At 39.0% G+C, this 23,824-nt stretch overlaps 1 protein-coding gene across 12 annotated transcripts in view; it reads right to left on the bottom strand.

Annotated features, from left to right (window-relative positions):
- Kif16b (kinesin family member 16B) overlaps nucleotides 1-23,824 on the bottom strand; it is a 304,402-nt gene that overhangs the window by 237,260 nt on the left and 43,318 nt on the right. For 11 of the 12 annotated variants that reach the window (XM_074074285.1, XM_074074287.1, XM_074074288.1 and 8 more), the window contains 9 exons: nucleotides 19,719-19,788; nucleotides 16,658-16,771; nucleotides 9,978-10,094; nucleotides 7,725-7,822; nucleotides 6,942-7,051; nucleotides 3,963-4,105; nucleotides 1,948-2,116; nucleotides 1,643-1,774; nucleotides 354-529 (listed from right to left, as the gene is read on the bottom strand). In XM_074074285.1, the coding sequence (XP_073930386.1) occupies nucleotides 354-529; nucleotides 1,643-1,774; nucleotides 1,948-2,116; nucleotides 3,963-4,105; nucleotides 6,942-7,051; nucleotides 7,725-7,822; nucleotides 9,978-10,094; nucleotides 16,658-16,771; nucleotides 19,719-19,754 (1,095 nt within the window). In that variant the 5' untranslated portion in view covers nucleotides 19,755-19,788. The remainder of the gene's footprint in view (nucleotides 1-353; nucleotides 530-1,642; nucleotides 1,775-1,947; nucleotides 2,117-3,962; nucleotides 4,106-6,941; nucleotides 7,052-7,724; nucleotides 7,823-9,977; nucleotides 10,095-16,657; nucleotides 16,772-19,718; nucleotides 19,789-23,824) is intronic. The other variant, XM_074074286.1, reaches the window with a different exon arrangement.

Genomic DNA, 23,824 nt, shown 5'->3' with positions numbered 1-23,824 from the left:
AAATGCATGGGTAGAATTTTAAGTATTACGCTAAGCATCTCAATTTCTCTCTACTAATGGAGATTATGTCGCTGATCCTACTGCATGCTAAGTTCTATCCATAACTGACAACTACTAGACGGTTAATCATTTCAGGTTTGGTGGATAAAATCTTCTACACGGAGCATGGAGCACATAATGAATGCAAAGGCCAGCAGGCAGCTGATGTAAAGGAGTGATTGGCTAACTCATTCAAAGGTTTACTTAGCACTTATTTACTCAAATCAATACCATGAGATAATTGTCTCATTAAGATCTAGAAATAGATGCCATGACTCAAAGAAAATTATCTATAAATCTCAGAAAAACCCAACCTGATTCCCTTGAGCAAGCAGTGTTTTTAGTCTGGCGATTTCAGCTCGGAGCTCACGGATGAGCTTGACGTTGGCGTCCTCATTTATGGTAGGCTTGTTGATGATGTTTTTGGCTCTATTTGCATAGCGAAGAGTACTTAGGGTTTCTCCATAATTGACATCAGCAGGTGAAATGGCTATGAAGAATGAATTTGAAAAATAATTTATCCAGCACTCCATGTTTCATTTAACACAAAGTTAGTTGGTAATTTAAAAGTCAGATTAACCTCAGGTCATTGGATAGACTAAATATTCATTGCCACAGTAATGAATATTAACAATTATCTAAGATTTATAGGAAAGGCTGCTCAGTATACCAAATTAAATGTCATTTTGTTCTTCTCAAGTCTAGAATCAGTCACCAAAACAACTTTAAGATAAGCTATGAGAAACTTCACCATAATCAAGGAGTTTTCTCAAATGAAAATGTAACAAGAGGATGTCATCAAGACTATTTATATCTCAACATTAAGCAAGAATTAAAATGCATTGAAAATTTCTGGAAAAACCACCATCTGTAAAATTCCAGAGCATGACAGTTTTTCAAGAGCCAGTAGACTAGTTAATTTTTTCCTTCTGGAAGATTTGGTTAATTCCACCCCACTACCGCCACTGAACTTTAAGACTGGGGGCCTATACAGTTGCTTATGGAGCTTACGGCCCAAGATCGGGACCTTGCCTCCATAGCTAATGCATGACAGGGGTGCAGAGTAGAAATAAGAAGGAGAGGCAAGTGGAGCTAGGAGGGAAAGAGTTCTTGAGTTATCCTCTTTCTACATATTTTTTTAATTCAGCTACTTTCAGTAAACTCATCAATGTAGAAATAAAGTACATTACTACTATCATTATTTGTTATATTTATTGATTTTTTTTCTCTTGGTTTTTAATTATAATTCTGAATCTACTGCATTAAATAGAAAAGGTTGGGATTATTTTTTACTTTGTGACCCTATAAAGATTTTCTCCTACAAGTTAGTAAAGTTAAAAGCTCCTTCCAGGCACTTTAAGTGAAATAAAGCTGAGTTTTTCTATAGGTGATTACAGCTTCCTTCCATAACATGGCAAGTCTACATAACAGCTAATATGATGCTGCAGACCAGATACAGTAGATAATTTTCAAGACAGAAAAATCATTATTTTTTTTAAGATATAAAAGGTGCTATATCCTAATGAGACACTTTCAACCTAAATATTTACAAGTAATTCACAGGAAACACTGGATGCTCAGGAAAATAACTTAAAACTCTTACTGGCAATCATGATAGTTTTAGAGTTTCCTCCAAGACTGTCTTTCAACAACCAAGTCAAAACAGAATCCCTGTAAGGCACAAAAACTTGCTTCTTCTTCACAAGAGGGTTCACTGCATCCTGAGATAAATCGGCTTTAGGAGAGCAGAAACAAGAAAGAGGAAAGGATAATTACTAAAGTATCTGTTTTTCCAATTTTGCTTCAAAAAAACTCGAGGATGTTGCCTCAGTTTGAAAGACAAACACTTGCTTCAGGCTGAACAGTACCATGAGGAAAAAGATGAGGCAGCAGTGAGCAGGAACTTACCTAAGGCAGAAATGACATTTCCCAGAGTCACCAGAGACTTGTTAATATTTCCCCCTTCCTTGAGTCTGACCCCGGTGGCACCGGAGGCATCCGCGCGCTCACTTCCAGCAAGATCAACTAGGTGAATCTTACTCACGGTCTCACATGGCATCTCAGAATCAAACTTTGCCTATAGTAACACAGAAAAGTAAAACTGATAGGTACAAAGGGCTCCGATATTGCTTATGATACAAATTCCAATTATTTTACACTCCTCACTGAGGTCTCTCAGGGTTGATTTTTTTTTCATTTGTTGGCCTTCATAATGATTATAAAAACTTCCAAAATTAAATTTAGTACAACAGAAGTCTACCACATGTGATTCTTAAGCTTTCTGAAAAACTATTCCATTACTCAAGTCACTGTCATTCTCAACAAAGCCCTACTCAATCAGAATGCTGCAGACTATCAAACCAGGCCTTAAAGGGCATTCAGTAAAGAAAAACAAATAACTAGCTTTATTCTTATCTGGATGCTCCAGCACAAAGGCTCTCCAAAATATAATAAATGTTGACAATTGTGTAAAAGTTCTTTTGGCCAGTATTTAATAAAATATTTGTGAAATATTAAGTACTAAATTCTACCAAAATTTTACTTTTCCAAAGACTTCTTTTAACCTACCTTTTATATTTTGAAACAAAATGCAAAAGAAAAAAAGATTTTGATGTAAATGTAAACCTCTTAGAAACTAGAGATAGGCATGTCCTAACAAAGCACTAACCATAAAGCAGGACAACCAGTAAACTGCTAGCAATCAAAGCAAGGGTTAACAAAAAGGTAAAGATGTGGAGGATGGAAAAGGAGGTGTTCTGATTGACCTCAGAGAACCCAGAGAACGTTCTTATTTTCCTGATCTCTGATTCCCTCATTAATAAAATGCTGTCTTGGGAGGGATGAGGATAGGTAAGACACCTAAAAACTAGCTAGCATTTGATGCCCTTAACGCAGAGAAACTAAAGCAGATACCTTAAAGCAACTGAGGCCAATAGGAAAAGGGGAACAGGTACTAGAGAAAAGGTTAGATCAAAAAGAATTAACCTAGAAGGTAACACCCACGCACAGGAAATCAATGTGAGTCAATGCCCTGTATAGCTATCCTTATCTCAACCAGCAAAAACCCTTGTTGCTTCCTATTATTGCTTATACTCTCTCTACAACAAAATTAGAAATATGGGCAAAATAGTTTCTGCTGGGTATTGAGGGGGGGGAGAGAGAGGGGGCGGAGTGGGTGGTAAGGGAGGGGGTGGGGGCAGTGGGGAGAAATGAACCAATCCTTGTATGCACATATGAATAATAAAAGAAAATGAAAAAAAAAAAATTCTTTCCCAAAAAAAAAAAAAAATGCTGTCTTGTTGTTTCTGCTGTGTTCAAGTGTGGATGTGGGCAAAGACATCCCAACCCCTAAAAAAACTTAAGCTCTGAGAGGACCCTGCCTTTGTGTTTTCACATGCTCTATTGGCCTCAGTGTTAAACTATTTACCACTTTAAAGATGCTCTCCACTACTTGATCGTAATGAATTCTCACATTAGTACTTATAAATGTTCGCTGTCCTTTAATATCATTCCAATAATCATAGTCAACACTGTGGGGTGAGCTTCATGGAGCGATGATGCACTGCCCTCAGTCACTCAGCTTGGCCTCCAGCTGGTCTGACTTACAATCCATTATCTCCCACAGAGCTTACACAATGAAAACTTTTACTTAATTAGGCATGGAGCAAGTTTTTCTTATGTCTAGAACAAGGTAGAGCCTGCTAAATATTTCTTAAGGATACACATCAGGACACTTAAAATTACTGTGATTGTAACCACCAAAAAACTCAGCACACAGCACATGTTCAACTTTAATTAACAAGGAAATGACAGACACCTTTGTTGCTGTAGCTCCTGGTTCAACAACAATCCGCTTCAGCTGGTGCTAGTCAGCAAGTAAAGTCCTCAGGGAGGGCATGGGCTGGCCCCACAGCTGCCCTTACCTGAGTGAACTTGATGGTGAAGATGGCGTGAGATCGGCTACTGACATCATTCATCCCAGTTGCTGCTGTGGTACGATTGATATTTCCTGCATCCATAAGTTCTTCCACGTCACCGTAATTCTGTACTAAATGCTTAGATAAATCTGGAAAGAAAAAAATGAGGGGTTGAAGACAAAAAATACCCCTATTATACAGTGAAGGCTATAAGAAATTTCCCTCTAAGAAATAATGTGTGACTACAAATCTGCTGACCTATTTAAAGACCTCATTGTTCTATAATGTGGTAGTATCTTAACATAGTCTCAGGAACTGGGTAAGTTGATTAACCTTGTGGGACCACAATTACCTCACCTACATACCCACTACATAGGGTAGTAGGATAAATGTTAGCTACTAACATCAATCTGCTAGCAGCAGTCACAGAACAAAGACAAAGAATTTAAAAGCACTACCCCATGCAAAGCCTAAGACTTAAAAATATTTTTAAATACTTTAAAATTTTTTATTCTTTTTTGAGGGACTATCCATAGGGATCCAAAGTTAAAAGCTCTCCCATTGCTCCTTCCTTCCCTTTCTGTCACAAAACCAAATGTTCTCAGTTTCTTCATATCCTTCTAGAAATAACTCATATATAATAAGGCATTACATATATGTGAAACCACCTTTTGCCCCTCTCATACAAATGGTACCATTCTGAGCTGGGGGTATGGCTCAGTGCTAGAGCTTGTGTTTAGCATGTGTGAAGCCTTGGGTTTGATCCACAGCACCGCCAACACCACAACAAAAAAATAGAGCATACACATGATTTTGCATCCTGTTTCTTCATGTAATATGTATCAAAGAACACTCTATAGCAGTTAAGGAGATTTCTTACCCACCTTTGAGGCTGCAGGATTGCAGTGTATGTATGCACCATAACCAATTTAACTAGTCTTCTCCTGAGACTAGAGGTTATTTACACTTTGTTTCCAATTACAAGTAATACTGCTACAAATAATCTTGTACCTAAGTCTTTTCAAATGTGTAGGAATGTTTCTATAGAATAAATTCTTAGAGGTGGAATTGCTAAAACAAACGGCATTAGAATTTTGATACATATTGTAAAATTTTCCTCCACAGAAGGCAATTTATACTCAGCAGCAGCAATATGTGAGAGTGCTTGTCTCCCTGACACCATCTTATTGGACTCATTTACATCTGCCAAAGATGGATGACAGACATCATGCTGAAGAAGTTCCATCTTGCTTTTCTCTCATTATGAGTGAGACTGATCATTACTTCCTCCATTTAAAATTCATCAGTATTCTGGGAAGGTGGCATAGTTCAGTGTTAGAGCACTTGCCTAGTATGCACAAACCAGGCCCTGGGTTCAATCCCAAGCACTACAAAACAAACAAAAAAACACTAAACAAGAAAAAATGGCCTCTTTGTGGATGGGGGTAGCTCAGTGGTGGAGTACTTGCCCAGCATATGAGGGCCCTGGATTCAATTTCCGTCATCTCAAAAAAAAGGAGAGAGAGAGAGAGAGAGAGAGAGAGAGAGAGAGAGAGAGAAGCAAGAAGCAGCAGCATATCTATTTCTATGAACATCTATTCACATCTTTTGTCCATTTTTCCACTTTGTTGTTGGATCTGTCTTTGCTGATTTACAGAGATTAGTCCTCTGAAACTTAAATTGAAAGTATTTTTCCCATTTTGTAATTAAGATTTTTACTTTATTACAGTGTTCTGCCAAGTATAAAGTTTTGTTTTACCACTTCATATTTATATCTTTTCTTTTCCTTTATGGTTTCTGAAATTTTAAGTCCAATTTTTTAAAGCCCTCCCTCCTCCAATTTTCTGGAAAAATTAACCAATGGGGTCATGTAGTCATCTTACTTCTTATTTTACATTTAAATATTTGATCCATTTACCAGTTATCCTGGTCTAAAATCAAAGTGATGATAACTTTCTGTTTTTCCTCCCAGACAGATAATAATCCGTATTTCTCAATATTTAAATATTACATTTATTAGAAATTAAGTACTCATAAGTATCTTGGTCAGATTCCAGATGCTTTACCATGATTATTACCTCTCTTCATAATTAATATGTTTTAACATCTGATAAGACAATTAAATGAAAACATTAAGACAAATATTAGGCTAAAAATTGTTAACAATAATAGGTATTCCAAATACCCCTAAACAGCTACATAGCTGCACACTTTACTTTGGGGCTTGAAGGCAAAAGTGCAAATGGAAACTTAATAAAATGTAGATGGGATCCTGTTAGGGCAGCTGACTATCTCAAGGCAAAAAGGCAGCCAAAAATGGGCACATCTTTAAACCCATATCCAGTACTGACTTGCCTACAATGAAATGCACACAGTCAATGTTTCCATGTGTGATTCCTGCAGGCCAACCATTACTCAGCTCCTGATGTAAAGTGAGACTGCTTCCTTACAAGGATGGCTTAATCAAAGCTTATTTTTAAACAGTTAGCAAGAGCCAGTCCTCTACCCATCATTACCTGTGGCATTCCCTATCATTGTCTATGCCACAGTTAGTATACCACAACATAGATGCTGAGAACTACACAGGAAATCCTGTATAAGCTCTTAACAGCCAAGAGGTCTGAGAATAACTTTCTTGCCATATATTATCATTAAGGTCAGTAAAGATATACTGCTAAAAACAAAATGTCAATGAAAAAGACAGGTTATGGCTTGCTTATCTTCCCTGGAATCACTGGAAAATAAATTTCTAGAGATGCTTTAAAGTCAAAGAAAATCTACTGGCAAAACTCAGAAAACCAGTGAATGCATAATGAAGACTGAATTTATAGATAAACATTCTATGGTGACAGCTCGTGTCATTTTTACTACAAAATTCCAAAAGTAAACAACTTTTTAAAGTCTCATTATTGTACTACATTTTTTTCTTCAAAAGCTTTATTTTTACACAAATCTCCAAGAAAAACACGAGTATGAAATGCTTACCCTCAACATAAGGTCCTTCTTTTGGATGCTCACGGACTCTTAAATTGAAAGTTTTAGATGACTTCCGTCTAAGAAGATCTCTTACACGCTCATTATAAATTTCTAAGTAACTAAAAATTTTAAAAAGAATGGAATTCAGAAAAATGATTTAGAAGAATAACAGCAACACTCATAACAGCAAGAGCATACAACTGAGAGTGTGACTGTGCGTCACACACTATGGCTAGGCACTTGACATGGAGAATTTCACTTAATCCTTGCAATAGCCCAGAGGTGCTTCTATTATCCCCATTTTACAGGGTAGAGGCAAGGGAGATATAGCATGCTTCAAATAACCTGTCCAAAGTCACATGGCCACCAGGAGGCCAACCGGCTATGACAACTATAGACAGCTGTCTGCAAAACCACTAGAGAGGCTGCCCCCCACTAGGGAGATATACCTCAACCACCCAGATTTATTTGTAGGTGAGATTTACAGTGATCCTATTAACATAGCACATAACACAAACCTTACTCAAAGGAATGGGTTGGATATACTCACAGAAGTCAAGGGCTCACTGTTTGAGATAAACATTGAGAGCTACAGTCTCCAACCACACTGTGTTTTCTATACAAATTGCACCCAGAAAGTCATGGAAAGCCCAGTTTTCTCAGCTTTATTCCAAACTACCTCAAGTGCAGACTCTTTCCTTAGGAAAGTACAGGCCTAGCCCAGTATCTAAATGCAAGGCAAGAAGCCTTGGCCCCAAATGAGCTCACACTCTGTCAGATTACAGGCCCTACCTGACTTCAGTCCGGAAAGATGCTTCATCCCATCTGGTGGTTTCATTTATCCTACTGAAGAGCCCTTCACAGATCCGAGGTATTAAGCCAGAATCACCCTGCAATGGGAAGAAGGAATGTCACTGCTGTCATGTGAAATGAAATCAACTGACAACTGAATTTGGATTTTTCTGGAGTAGACTCAGACTCAAGGGGCCTGCATGCCAATCCTGGACGTTAAACCCCTCAGGGACCACTTCCTACTCTATGAAATTACTTGGTAACACATGGTTGATCAATTAAATCATAGCTTGTAAAGACAAGCAGATTTATTCTCTATCAACTAAGACAGTCAAGAGTTAAAGAATAAATGTTAAAAGTGACTGATTTAGAGACTAAAGAAGGGAAAATACACATCAACAGAAAAGAACTGCAAGAAAACGTTGCTAAGTCCTCCAGATAGTTCATGGCTTTAAACTTTAAACTTAGGTGGCAGGACCACCTTAAAACACAGGATATGTCCCTCCTTTGATGTAGTAATCCCTACACTGGCCTTCCTAGAAAGGAAGATTTTCATACATGGCATCACTTATGCATTGGGGTATAACACCCAATAAGTGTGCTTTAGTCAGGATTAACAAGCTGGTGAACTTTGGAGGCAGGCTCAGGATCAGGTAAAATGGAGGAAACCCAAATGCCAAGGTATAAGTTTTCTTGGCAAGTCACTTTCTACCTTCACCCAACTCCCTACCCAAAGAGCAAAAGAAATGTCATCGTGGCTTTAAGAAATTTTTTTCTTTGTACAATTCAATCAGTAAAAATTCTAATCACCTTTTCACCATATTATTGGCTTTTTTCCCCCCTTTGTCCATACTGGGGTTTGAATTCACAGCTTCGCACTTGCTGGGCCACACCTTCAGCCCTTTATTTCTCTGGTTATTTCTGAGATAGGGCCTCACTTTTTGCCAAGGCCAGAGTGAACCTATGCTTCCTGCTTGTAGCTGAGATAACAGGTGCCACCCCCATGCCCACATTTTTTTCTTTTGATATAGGGTCTCACAAACTTTTTTGCCCAGGCTTAACATTGAACTGGGATCCTCCCAATCTCAGCCTCCCAAGTTACTAGGATTACAGGCATGACCCACCAGCACCTAGCATGGCTCTTACTTTACCCAAGCTGTACTTGCCTATGAGATCAAGAAAAGCACTTGTCTCTTATAAGTGCTTTATAAATGTGTGACTGACATAAAGTAACTAGGAAATCAACATGCAAGTTTCATTTTTAGAGTTTTTTCCAAAGGTAAGAAGTAATAAGAAAGGTAAGGGTAAAATTCTTGAAATGTCTGTTTGTTTCTCTGCTTTGTTTTCCCTACTTTTCTACATCAAGAATGCACAGCTTGACACTTACCTACTTCTGATATAAAAGAAAACCCAGGGTTTAAGAAACCAGGTTGCACATACTGAACTGATTTCATCTGAGAACAGCTGTTAAATACACTACTTCTATGAGCCCCCAAACCTTCAGCACTAAGGACACAACTATGCCTGATGGTGGAAAGTACTCAAGTCACTACTAATAACTCTACATCTACAATGTACCACAGGTTTGCCAGTCATTGAACAGCACTTTCACTGCAACACAAGAAAATAAAATACACAACACTGTCTAAATTTGGGGAAAACACACAACAAGTTCCTACCTAAGTAGCTACTGTTCATTCTTCCATATTTTGGGGCAAGTAAGACATTAATGCCTGTTAAGTTACATAGATAAACTACTAAGCTGCATATATTATGTTTACAACCATATAAACTCTATACAGACTGTGTGACTTAACTTTATGTACTTGGATTTATGTAATACCTTTCCACCAAAAAGTTAAGTTTTTTTTTTATATTTTTCTTGGGGGACAACATTCTGAATAATTTTAAAAAGAACAGACTTTGGTACTTTCATTCAAACTGTTGGGTTGGCAGGAAAGGAGAATAAATTACTTGCTGGCCCAGCATACTTTCTTGATAAGATTATAAGGTCTTTAAAAATGGAAAATGAACTGGGACTTACATTCATTATTCATACTTATAAACTTAAAACTATTTCTAATTTAGAATCTCTCAAAGAAAATTTACTTCAACTTATTACTGGGTTTTATCATATTACCAAATTAATGATCAGAAAATGAAAAGCACGTTAGTACAGACCAAGTAGATAAAAGATAATTTTACAGTCCAGAGAAAGATAAGAAATTTCCTGCCCATGCAGTATAAACTTACAGAATTTCCCATCATAGTGTATGACTTTCCTGATCCAGTTTGCCCATATGCAAAGACACAAGCATTATAACCTTCAAATGCAGATTTCACAACATCTGTGCCAAGGGTTTGGAAAACCTGAAAGCCAAGAAAAACACAAACACAAGTTACAATTACGATGAATTTTAATAAAAGCCCTGCAGTGTTGACAGTATTCTTGAATGTTACTTTCATCACTTAAGGATTACATCATATAAATAAATCAGTGCAAAACTGCTAACAGATTATGTATGTACTCCAGTTTTTAACCAAAAGTAAACTTTCTAAGCAAGCAAAAAGCAACCCCATCTTCTTTCCTATTTAAGTTAACAAAAACAATTCCTGAAATATAAAAATGTAAACAAGGCAGTGACAATTATGTCAAGAAGCAAAGATAATCTTAAAGCATGATGACTTACCACTCAGAATTATATAAATGTACAAAGCTATTCATTCCATCAGAGCTTTTAGAAAGTAAATATTCACAACCTAAAGGTCACAGTAGCCAGAAATTATTGCCTGCAACATGCCAAATCAGAGCCATTATTTTATGGGTCCATTAACTGTCAAGATAAATCTCTGGAGATTCTTGGGGAACCAAGTGGTAAGTGAGTGTGGATGTTACTGGAATGGCTGGGCTCACAATAAAGTCCAGATGCTTTTTCCTATTTGGAAGTTTTCCCAGGATGGAGAGGATGGGGAGAGAAGCTGTGTGGGAATAAAGGTCACACCCCCAATGGCCTAAGTTCATATCTGATACACCATATAACTGCAATTTGGGGAGTAAAAGAGGATAAAGTACAAATACTTCAGGAGAACAACCAATGTAAATGAGACAAATTGAGATGTAAGGTCACCCTAGTTACAGTCAGCAGGGAAGGGTCCAACCAGAGCTTTCTTGATGCCTCCCATCCTTTAAGCCCAGCACACTAAGGGCACTTAAAATATATCCCTGCTTCAAAAAGTAGATACATCAGTAATTGAAGAGATGTCAAAAGAAAGGGAGCCAATCAAGTTTATAGTCAAAGCCAAGAAAAAGTGAGGAGCTCCTGAGTGGAACCATCGCAGTCCAAGGTCTTATCCTCCCTGCAGGAGCACTCAGTCTGTGATTGATACCTCGTTAGTCAAAATCAGGAGACCCAGTTGGATGGACCAGAAAGTCATCTCCAGCTACTGCCAAATCACAAAGGGCAGCAGACTATGCTACACATGAAAATCACCTGTAAAGCTCAAAAGTCCTGCTGTCCAAGTCAGTAACCAAGCCCAGTAATCTACGAATCTAAGGGTATGAATCCAGAAAGCAGTACTTTTCAAAACTCCCCAAGTGACTTTCAAGTATATCAAGTTTTAAACCCAGCCATCTTGATCTCAGTTCCACATTAAAAACACAGCCATCATCCAAGGATGAGATGAAAATACCAAATGGACTTCTGCCTTCTTCTGACATTATCTTCCCATCTTATTTGGACTTTTGTTTCTTCATTCTCATCATTAAAAGACTTATAAACTACAATTTCAGTTGAGTCACTTCCACAAATGGCCAAGGTAATTCATTCTGAGTTTATTTTTAACCTTTTCAGCTTAGGTACTGATATTTTCTCATCTTATTCTGAAATTTACCTGATCTATTCCACTGCCAACCATAATAGCATTTCACAGTTACTGGGGACTTTCACATGTTTATGTATTAACCCTCATGAAAACACTACCAGGGAGAGGTGTTATCAGACTTCAGATGAGAAAACTGACTAGAAAGGAGTTAGGCAACCAGGCACTCATTAATAAGTGGCAGAGCAGAGACTGCACCCTCTAAATCCACAAAGAGGCCCTAGTTCTATCTGGAAAGGCCATCCTCAAACTTCTGTTAGGACAAAGGCCAGGATCTCAAGGAGACTCGGGGCTCCAGTTCACCAATTTGAGACTCATTTTCACCACTGTCTATGGAATATGAGTTAAGAATTCAAAATATTTCTCCAATTTTCTCAGATTAAACAAAAAACAAAAGGCAACTTTTTTTTCACTGGACAGGAGGAAAAAAGACTTCCAGAAATTTCCCAGAGTACAAAAGAAGGCTCTTCTCTCATAGTTTGGTCTGGAATAAAACAAAGTCATGGAAACTTTGTTAATTAAATTCTTCCCTAAGGTTAAAATCCACACCTCATATTTCATTACTACCTTAGTCAAGAGTTCATCCAGGTGGTTTTCTGACAAACTTAAGGGGCCCTGGGGACTGGGGCTGGTGGACATGACAGCAGAACAGGTTTAGAAAAATGCAGGTCTGGAGGCGTGGAGACCAGGCCTGGATCTGTCTCATCAAGTAACCCACCCAGAGTCAGCCTGCAAGACAGCAGGCACTGCCCACATCCCCAGAAGTCTTGCAGGGAAAGCAGGCTACCCTATCAGGCTCCTGTGGAAGACTGAGTATCTGCTACCACACCAGATGGGAAGGAGAGGCCAGCTTTTTGGAAGTGACGGCCCTGCTGGCTTCAAAACCCTGCCCAAACCCCTCCTCTAGTCTGGTTACCCCAAATCCTCCCTGCTTCTTATGGAAGCACAGACTTTAAAGATGATTTTCACACTGATCTGAGGCATCACTGCAGGGGAAATTGCCCACAAGAGGGCACTGTTAAAACAAAGACTCTGCCATCCAGCTTGGCCTCTGGGAGATTTTAGGTTTCAAGTTTCTCCAAGGTTGAATACAGAACAGGTTCAATGAGATCAAAGCCTTCCTTTGGAGTTTTGAAGAACCATTAAGGAAATACTCTGGAGTTAGTAGGTATAGGTAAGAACTTTCTCAATGGAACCCCAGCAGCACAGCAACTAAGAGATAGCATAGATAAATGGGACCTCATAAAACTAAAAAGCTTCTGTTCATCAAAAGAAGTGGTCTCTAAACTGAAGAGAACACCCACAGAGTCGGAGAAAATATTTGCCAGCTACACATCAGACAAAGGACTGAGAACCAGAATATATAGGGAACTTAAAAAACTAAGTTCTCCCAAAACTAATGAACCAATAAAGAAATGGGCAGGTGAACTAAACAGAACTTTCTCAAAAGAAGAAATTCAAATGGCCAAAAAACACATGAAAAAATGCTCACCATCTCTAGCAATAAAGGAAATGCAAATTAAAACCACACTAAGATTCCACCTCACCCCTGTTAGAATAGCCATCATTAGCAACACACCAGGAACAACAGGTGTTGGCGAGGATGCAGGGGGAAAAGGAACCCTCTTACACTGTTGGTGGGAATGTAAACTAGTACAACCACTCTGGAAAAAAATTTGGAGGCTACTTAAAAAGCTAAACATTGATCTACCCTTTGATCCAGCAATACCACTCTTGGGGATATACCCAAAAGACTGTGACACAGGTTACTCCAGAGGCACCTGCACACCCATGTTTATTGCGGCACTATTCACAATAGCCAAGTTATGGAAACAGCCAAGATGCCCCAGAACTGACGAATGGATTAAGAAAATGTGGTATCTATACACAATGGAATTTTATGCAGCCATGAAGAAGAACGAAATGTTATCATTCGCTGGTAAATGGATGGAATTGGAGAACATCATTCTGAGTGAGGTTAGCCTGGCCCAAAAGACCAAAAATCGTATGTTTTCCCTCATATGTGGACATTAGATCAAGGGCAAACACAACAAGGGGATTGGACTTTGAGCACATGATAAAAGTGAGAGCACACAAGGGAGGGGTGAGGATAGGTAAGACACCTAAAAAATTAGCTAGCATTTGTTGCCCTTAATGCAGAGAAACTAAAGCAGATACCTTAAAAGCAACTGAGGCCAATAGGAAAAGGGGACCAGGAACTAGAGAAAAGGTTAGATCAAAAAGAACCTAGAAGGTAACACACATGCACAGGAAATTAATGTGAGTCAACTCCCTGTATAGCTATCGTTATCTCAACCAGCAAAAACCCTTGTTCCTTCCTATTATTGCTTATACTCTCTCTTCAACAAAATTAGAGATAAGGGCAAAATAGTTTCTGCTGGGTATTGAGGGGGTTGGGGGGGAGAGGGAGGGGGCAGAGTGGGTGGTAAGGGAGGGGGTGGGGGCAGGCGGGAGAAATGACCCAATCCTTGTATGCACATATGAATAATAAAACAATAAAAAAAAAAAAAGAAAATCAGATCTTATTTAATGGTCTTTAATTTTCTTGACTGTAGATTTAAATTACTCATTCATTTTTTTTCCTTAATTCCAAAAATAACAGTCACCTTATCTGGTATTTGTTTATCAAGGGAAACTTGACTTGAAATACAGTAATAGGCATGATAAATTTTCTCAATACACTTCTACATTCCCGTGATTAAAAAAAGAAGAAGAAAGAAAAGATAGAAGATTAGTTAGCATCATGCTAGCTTCCATCTTTCCCTGTCTAAGCAAGGACACGGTCTGAAAGCTCACTTCCTATGCATGAAATGGCAGCACTAAAACTTTAGTCCATATTCAAAACAGTAGCCTTTTTAGTCATAAGCAATGATAAAGATGTTAAATTAGGGATAAGCTACTTTAAGGTAGCTTTAGGTTGGCTTATTAATAGGAAATAAACAGTAGTATTCACTAACATATCACAGGGCTTCTTTAGCTTTGGAATCCAACCTCTGATTATTCATGTAAAGTTAAAAGTCCTCAAGGAGCTGAGAAGAAATGCTGCACATATACCTATTGAAAGTTATCCTTTCAATTGAAGACTTCAAACCATCTTTCAAAAGAGCTAAACTTTTTCCTGTTTCCCTGATCCTGACTCACAGTCCAGGAAATGTCATCTGTTCTCTAAATTAGCCACCATCTGTAATCAAGTTCATTGGGTCAGCAAACATTTACCACGCCAGGTCCTGCTGTCACACAATGCTCTACTTCTTCATTCAGGGGCTTTTCCTCAGCTCACCCCTCTGTCCCCTAAAGACCTCAAATTAAAATTAAATGAGGGAGAGGAAGAAGCCAACAACTCATTAAACATGTTAGAAAAGAGGACCTTCAAAGTTTTTCATTCATCCTGTGTTGAAGACATTTTGAAGATGGTTCCAATGAACTGTGTTTTCTCCCTGAACAAATTCCTTCTCTCCTGCCACTTTATTCTGATTCCTATATTAAACCCTAAATATGGACTCTAATATTTATGGCATTCTATTCCTCACCAGCTTCCTAACTACCCAAGTGTCAGCTAGAACTCAACATTCCTTTTCTCCCATACCCTAAGATACTGCAGTGCTTTTTTACCTCCCTGTACCTCAGCCCCAGGGTCTCAAGTCTGCCTACTATTAAAAGTCAATTAGGTCTATGAACTTGAGCAAGTTACTTAAGCTTACTGAGTCTCTTTGATGAACAAAGAGGCTTCTTGTGATGACTGAACAAGATTATCACACACATGAACACAAAGCAGAATATCTGACACCAATGCAAACTCCAACACCACTCTTTCCTCTATCAACCCTTTCACATCAGGACCTCCCCTCTCTGTATCGCTCCCATTCCCATCATTGTCCCTCTCCATTTTTCCCTAGTGCTGACTCAATGTCTTCGGGATACAATCACACCAGTCCTCCAACTTCAATAATTACACTGCCACAGAAAGTCAATCTTCACCTATACTTCTAAACCAACTACATTTCTTAACTGTTAAGGTACATGCAAACCACTGGGGATCTTATTACCAACAACAAAAAGTAATAAAACAACTTTTGATTCAGGAGGTGTAGAACAGGTCCTGAGATTCCACATTTCTAACAAATTCCAGGCAATTCGGCTGACTGCTGTACAGACACATTCAGGGTCTAAAGCACTAGAACTTTTTCATGCTCTACTTTTCAGAATGTAATCCAATGCATGGATTAAAACTCAGGAAAAGCAGGACAGGAATTCTGTCAAGTCTGGAGACCTGAAGCAACATATCTAAAGAAGCTGTTGGCAAGCCAGGAAGAGGCCCAGCAATGAAGCCTACATTCTTTCACCTATGCTAGTGCTCTCCTCCTCTGCTCAAACACTCAGCCATTCCCTACCCAAGGAAATATACCTGGCCTTCTACTCACATGAAATGTCACCATCAGTGGTCCCTTGGGGCACCCTTATGTCTGTTCATACGTGCTCAGTTCACATCTATATTTTGGCCCTTAAAAAAATATCGAGAAGGTCTCTAGGGCAAATTCCAGCATCATTCTAGGTTCTAGAAAAATCTAGACAAAGCCTTCTTTCTTTCTGAGATCCTTTCTGGAACCTACAATGATCCATGAAAGTAGGGAAAATGCGACTTGGTCTTGAAGTTTACTTCCTAAGCTCTGTATCAGATCAGGACTCAAGGTTAACTGGCTGATTTGCCAGGCTTAAACATACAAACATCATTCCAAATTGTTTTATTTGTGGAGCTCCTTCAAAACAGTCATCATGACCAAGTTTTGAAATCAATTAAAATTTTGTTCATAATTCAAAGGTTAAAAAAAAAAAAAAACAGTCTTTTGAGAACTGAATTTTTCTCAGGCTTAAGTAAATGGTCCTATGTAACAATCAAAAAGCTAAATTAGCAAAAGCTAATTTCATATGAACTATATTCAGAAAAAAACAGCAAGATGCTTTAAAGTATTTTAAGGTAGACATGATTTTCTCATTAAGAAAATAACAAAGATTTTGAAAGTACCACATCATACCATTTCTTGAGAGATATAATCTGGACTCTTTATGTCAGCAGAATAAAAAGAAAAATCATAGGTAAAGGTCTTGGATCGTTCTCTTCCTGAGTCTCCAGTCCCTCCTTCTGGTATCTAGAAAGAGATAAGTATGATGGTAATAATTATAAAAATGTAAATATAACAAAAATAATAATAGTAATAATAAAGAATACTGTCATTTGACAAGTGGCCCAATTTAGGGAAACAAAAAAATCTGTCCCTAAAAATATAAAATGATGACCATTTTTCATATTTATACACTGAGCTAAGAAGCATTTACTTCCTATTGGTCTCCCTACAAAAAAATAAATAAATCTTAAATACAACCTAAGCTCCCAGAAACCCACTTTTCTCTATGCAATGACCCAGGGCTACTTCTCTTGCTTTTATATTTAGATTAACTTACATGAACACACTCTAGTCAGATTCTGTTTCCCCATCTTCAATGATATTTTACTGTTCGCTCTGCTTGAACCCACCAGAACTAGACACTGCACAACTCCAGACTATGATGGGACTGGCAACACTCAGCGTTGTGCAATTTGGTGCCTCCCTTGAAAACTCCAGGTCAGATGTCTCCTCTTCCATGAAGCTTTCCAGGGGCACTCCATCCAGAAGTAATTTTCCCCCCTTGAGAATTCAAACCCTTCTGGGACACAACACAGTGTGAGTTCACTACAGATGTTTACAAATGTCTTATCTGTTGGCAATAATGGCGCAGATAGGTTTCAGTTCTTACTGCACCCTTAAGCTTCCGTTTCCCAGGGTCACAGTCCTGCCTCAAATCTAGCCTGAGTCCTCCTTCTGCCCCAACCTCCAATCAGCATGAACCATAAGATCCTAACCAGTCAGATCATGCTCTCTCTCATGTGGAGAGGAGCGATCTGGCCAAGAGATTCTTTATTGCCGGGTGGGAGAGGGAGAGAGCAGAGAGAGCCAAGAGAGAGAGGGAGAGAGGGGCAGGGGCTTAAATACCCCTCAGTGAGACTCGGCATGATCTGACTGGTTAGGATCTTATGGTTCATGCTGATTGGAGGTTGGGGCAGAAGGAGGACTCAGGCTAGACTTGAGGCAGGACTGTGACCCTGGGAGGCAGGACTGTGACCCTGGAAAACAGAAGCTTAAGGGTGCAGTAAGAACTGAAACCTATCGGCGCCATTATTGCCAACATTATCTACCACGCTATATGCTTACCTTAAACCCAAAAACCATGTTTAAAAATCTTTATGTATGGGCCAGGTGTGGTGGTACATTGCTGTACTCCCAGCTACTAGAGAGGTAGAGTTCGGGGGGGTTAAGGTGTGAAAATAGCAAGGGGAAAGATTTAGCAAGACCCCATGTTAACATCTCAAGAAACAAGCCAGGCATGGTGGCATGCACCTATGATCCCAGATACTGGGAAGAAAAATTGGAGGATCATGGTCTGAGGCCAGTCCTGAGGAAAAATATAAGATCCAAAACAACACAACTAAAATAAAAAGGGCTAGACACTTGCTCAAGTGGCAAAGCCTACTTCCCAAACCTAAGGCCTTGAGTTTAATCTCCAGTACTGCCAAAAAAAGTAGAAAACTTCATATGCCCAAAAGCCTCACACAGTTCCTTATACATAGGCTAAATAGCTTCAGTGAACACCATATGTTTAAACATGATTCACATATTATAAAGAAGCAATTATTTAAAAATTAACCATTAAGATAGCAATATATTAAAACACTCAAAATATGGTCATCTATTCTGGTTACTCAAGCATCAGAGGAGGAAATGTTTGTAAAACACAAAAAGCAACAGAGTAATCGGGGCAAATGGATTCCATGATGCATAGAGAAAAGGGGCTCATCCAAAGCCAGGGATCCTTTCACCAAAGTTTACAAAGCATACAAGATACATGAAGCAAGGTAGCTAACAGCAGGGAACAGTCAAGTGAGGTCTGGAAGGAACCTAAGAGAATGAAGAAAGCTGAGGGAGGAAAGAATCCATGTGCACCAGCACACAAGGACTGTGTAAATGCAGGCAGAAGAAAATTCCATTGGGGAATGCCTCAGGCCAAGGGATACCAGAACCCCAAAGGAGGCCTATCAAATTATCCAGCACATGGCCCAAATAGAAGATAGGAGGATCTCCACTTCAATCTCTGCAGATCAAGTTGCACTACTTTGAAAGAGGATCTCATAGTGTGCACCCCCTTGGGCCACAAATTAATAGAAATCTATTCCTCAGACATGAACTGGAGAGGATTTGCACTTGGCCATGGAGCAGCAACCTTCAGAAAACCAAATCTATCAGTTAATGACAACTATGGAAGGAGAAAGGAGCTAAGCCATAAAGTGCATGATCACGTGACTTCCACGCTATTAAGTTTATACCTTTGTTTCCCTCCCTCCTGAATGAAAAGCATTCATCAACAAATATACTGATCAAAGAAAAAATCAGGTATTTAAAATGCAAAAGGAAGAACTTGCCATTTTGAAAATTTTAGGTTTTCTTCTTTTTTTTTTGCACTACTGGGGCTTGAACTCAGGGCTTCGCACACTCGGTACACAGATGCTCTACCACTTGAGCCACTCTGACAGCCCTGAGCTTTCTTCTGTTTTTTTGTTTGGTTTTTTTTTTTTTCAAAGAATTGCAGGGTTTTTCTGCTTGTTTGTGTTTAAATCTTTCATCTCCTGAGTTTTGAATAACAGCTATCAGATTTCCTTCAAGGATTTCAAACCATGAAACTTTTCATTAAAGATGGAAACAAATCTAGGGCTGAAACTTCCTCAGTGTTTTACAGAATGCAGTCAACGGCCAGGCTAAGCCTCCATCACAAAGACACAGCATGGGTCTGGCTTCTAGAACAAATGAAACCAGAGATGAGAATGGAAACAGGAATCTTCTGCCTTAGGACTTAGCCCCAGCCAAGAGTCTGGTGTGGCTAACTAAACTGTAGAAAGAGGGGTATAGAGGTGGCAGGCATGTTTCTTTCCTTTATCCACATCACCCCAACAGTATAGCAAGCATAGGGTCCATGGAACTGGAGCAGGACCAGGTCACTACTTGCCTTTAAGTTTGTGATTGTTGTTTTGCTTTTCTCCATTTGAATAATGAACTTGGCCTCCAAATCCTTTTCTCTGCAACACAAATAAAATATAAGTTAGAAAAGATTATTTCAAAAAATTTTAAAACACCTCTTTTGTCTACTTTTCACACCCATGGCTATTTTAAATGGCAGCTGAAGATTAATCCCTGATCGCACTAAATCCTTACTAATGCATATAACATGAAGACACGCAAAATAGAAGCCACCATCAGAAGCTATAAGTGAAAAGTTGTTGCCAAAATCTAGAAGAATTTCTAACTGGAAGACAGAAAGAAAGAAAATGAAATGACAGGAACCATGAAAGTCTGTGCCTCATGAAAAAGCAGCACTACTCACCTGGTTACAGAGAAAAAGACACTAGTATGAAACTTGAAAAAAAAGGAGCTGGACCAGCCAGGGTAATGCTCTCCTCTCATCATCTTGTTACATCCACTAGAAATGGCATTTCTCACAAAGCAACAGAAAAGTCAAGAAAACGCCTAAGAGTATAGTTATCTAGAACAAAGGACCACATATGTACACAACAGAGCATCATGCCAATGAAAAAGGAATGAGGAAGATCTCTATAAACTGCTATGGCACAGCCACTAGGATGACAATATGGTGAAGTAAAGTGCAAGGTACAGAGGAGCAGAGGCAGTCCCAGCCTTTCCATGGTCTGACTTTCGATTTTTGGACTAAATGATGGTGTAAGTGATATGTATTTAGTAGAAACCATATCTTGCATTCTGCCATTGACATGCAGTCCAGTTCTCTCTGCTGATGCAAGGCAACAGCAGCCAGCTGTGACTCTCGGGCAGCCACGTGATCACAGGGTGAACAAATCACACTCTACACTGTACTGCACAGTGCACTGTGAGGCTAAGGTAGACTGTTTAGTAGTATTCCATGCACTGTTGGCATGATATTTTTAACTATCAATGAGTTTTTTGGTAAAAAAAAATTTCTTACATAGAATATTACCATGTATTTGTAAAAATAAAAACGATAGCCCAAGTATTCTTCAAAAGGCTACCTATGGAGAAAGAAGAAAATGGAGAAGGGGCAGGAATAGTAGTTGAATTTCTTTGAATATAACTTGATCCATACAGAATGATGAAACTAATGTACATAAAAATAAAATTATTTTTAAACAACTAAAACTCAAAACTACATCAAAGCAATAAGTCAAACTGTAGGACATAGGGAGACCCTATCTCAAGCTTGACTGCATGGAGGAGTCAGATTACACAATGTAGTGAGGGTAGCCTCAAGCTTTATGAATCAGATAAGAAATATCTCTTATTCTGAGATTTTTGTCTGTTCATTGTGAGTGATACATTAATAGTTATGTTGGTATCACTGGGAGCCACTGACAGTAGCCCTTGCATGATTGAATAGAGATATAAATATAAGACTGCCAAGGATAAGTAAAAACTCTATAGCTCTGATTCTGAATAGGAAATAGTAGCACAAATTTTCTTTGAAAAAGGGAAGGAAGGAAGGGAGGGTGGGAGGGAGGAAGAAAAGAAGGAAGAGAGGGAGGGACACAGGCTGAGCATCCGTAACCTGAAAACCCCAAATTCAAAATGGTCCAAAATTCACAACTTTTGTAAATGTACATATGAATGCTTGCATATTTAAATATTCCAAAATCCAAAAAATATGTTAACTCTGAAACACTCTGGTCCCAAGTATTTCAGATAAGGGATATTCGACCTGTACTCCCTAGTTTTGTCCACTGAAAATGAGACCCAGAATTTTATCCTTAAAGTGAAGCCTCTAAATACAATTTTCCACAAAAGGAAAGCAGGGCACCTTGAAGAAACAATTCAATCCAAATCCTGACACAAGAAAACAGGACTGCTATCGAAGATTATAAGAACTGTGACAGGCAACTTCCAAATGATCACCAGTGCTCATGCCCGTGTGACCTCCTCCTCTCAAGTGTGAGCTGAACCTAATCACCTTCAACAACCAGAACAAAAACACTCCCAAGTGATGGTCTATCACTCTAGGGGCTGATTACAAAACACTGTAACTTCTGTCTTGCTGGCTCTCTCCTGGGCTATCCAGCCCTGGCGATGGGAAAGGACAGCTGCCTTGTTGTGAGTAGTTCTGGGAGAAACCCACAGATAAAGTGTCAGGTCAAAAGGCCTAAGGCACCAACCTAAGAAGTTCCCACTGAACAAAGTTGAGAAATTTGAGTGAAATAGTAATAACTACAACAGACAAACCTGGGTTTGATCCCAGCACTGCAGGGGGGGGAAGAAAAAAAGCAGAAATGCAAAGACTACACTTAGGCATATACCCTTCATTAAAAAATAAAAACTGAAATAAAAACTAAAAGCTCCCTTTGGAAAAATCAAAGAATAGAAAGATGGAAGAGGAACCTACACTTTAAAATAGACTTTAAATACAAATCAACTAATTGAATCTCAATCCAAACAGAAAAGACACTTGTAAAATTATAAACATATAAAGGCCAGAAATGGATGTGCATGCCTATAATCTCAAAGGAGGCAGAGGTCCAAGGCCAGCCTGGGCAACAGTGTTGAGAACCTATGTGAGAGACAAACTAAAAGCAAAATGACTGGGGGCATGCCCGAGTGGTAAAGCACTTGCCTAGTAAATGCAAGGCCCTGAGCACAAATCCCAGTACCTCAAAAAAACATGTACATAATACACACACATAGGGAAGCATTAACAAGGACTAGAAATCTGATGATATTAAGTAAGTACAACTAATATTTTAGGTAATAATAGTATAATACTGATAATAGTATGTTTTCAAAAAAAAAAAAAGGTTTATTCTTTGAGACATACAGCCTATGCTGAAATATTTACAAGTGAAATGACATATCTAGTGGCCTCCTGACCACCTCAGGATGAGGACAAAGTAATACCAATCATAAAAAATTAAACCTTAAGAGCACACTGCAGTAAACACCATTCAAGAACCCCAGTGGATTTCCAAAGCCTGCTTTGACATTTCTAAGCCAGTCTGAAGAGGGCTTCCCCTCCAATCCACCAGGTCTTAGATAAGCTCATTATGAACACAAAAGTGAAAACTGCCTCAGGAATGCCCCATGAAGTTGATGTGGCCATAAAACAAATGCTGCTTCAAATCATACATTTCCTAAGGCAATCAACTACCAAGAGCACTCAACCTACCAAGAGCACATCCTGCCCAGCTCGGGTGCTGCACACACTGGATTTATGTATACCTCAGACCACCCCATCTTGTTTGGTGCCATTTTTACCGTGACTCATTTCTCACTCACTCACTAACCTACTGTGTTTGAATCTTTAACATTAAAAGCATTATTACCAACAAACACCCCTAGTGACACAAAACTATCCAGCAATCTGGGAATATTAGAGGTGATCATAGTTGTCCTCACAATCCCTGTCAATTCTTGCCTATGAAACAGCAGTGGCTCACACATGCCCACCACTCCTGCTGCAAGTCTGACATTCCAAATGCCTGTCTCAGAAACTTGTACTTTCAGAGTGCCAAACTTAAAGGGTACTCTACATGATCATTATTTCTAACTCATGGGTAAACTCAACAGTACTTTCCAAAACCAAAACTGCTATTGGGGGTGGGGGCGGTTAACAACAAAAGCTTCATAATCTCCATGAAATTATATGCACTAGGAAGTAGTGGTAGGAGGGAAAGGGAGCAGGTAGGAAATTACTATTCTGAGTGCCCACAGCTTTTCTAGGTTTCTCAAAGAACTCGAATATCCCCAAAATATGGTATAATGATTAGCTGTCAACTTGTTTGGATTGAAAAGTGCCTGGGAGATTAGTAAAGCAACTTGATGAACTGAGAAGAGCCTAGGTGTGCCTGTGAGAGTCTTTCCAGAGAGGATTAACTAAGGGGAAAGACCCACCCTGAATGTAAGTGGCACCTTCCCATAGGCTGGCTGGGAGCCTAGATAGAGTCAAAGGGAGAAAAGGAGAAAGCCAGTTACCACCTTTCTCTCTCTCTCTCTCTCTCTCTCTCTCTCTCTCTCTCTCTCTTCCCTCCCAGTCATCCTACCCCCTCCAACCATGATATGAGGTGCTTTGACTGCCACCCT

Source organism: Castor canadensis, chromosome 5 (assembly GCF_047511655.1).
Source record: "Castor canadensis chromosome 5, mCasCan1.hap1v2, whole genome shotgun sequence".
Classification (NCBI taxonomy): Eukaryota; Metazoa; Chordata; class Mammalia; order Rodentia; family Castoridae; genus Castor; species Castor canadensis.
This window is presented reverse-complemented; position numbering and strand designations above follow the sequence as displayed.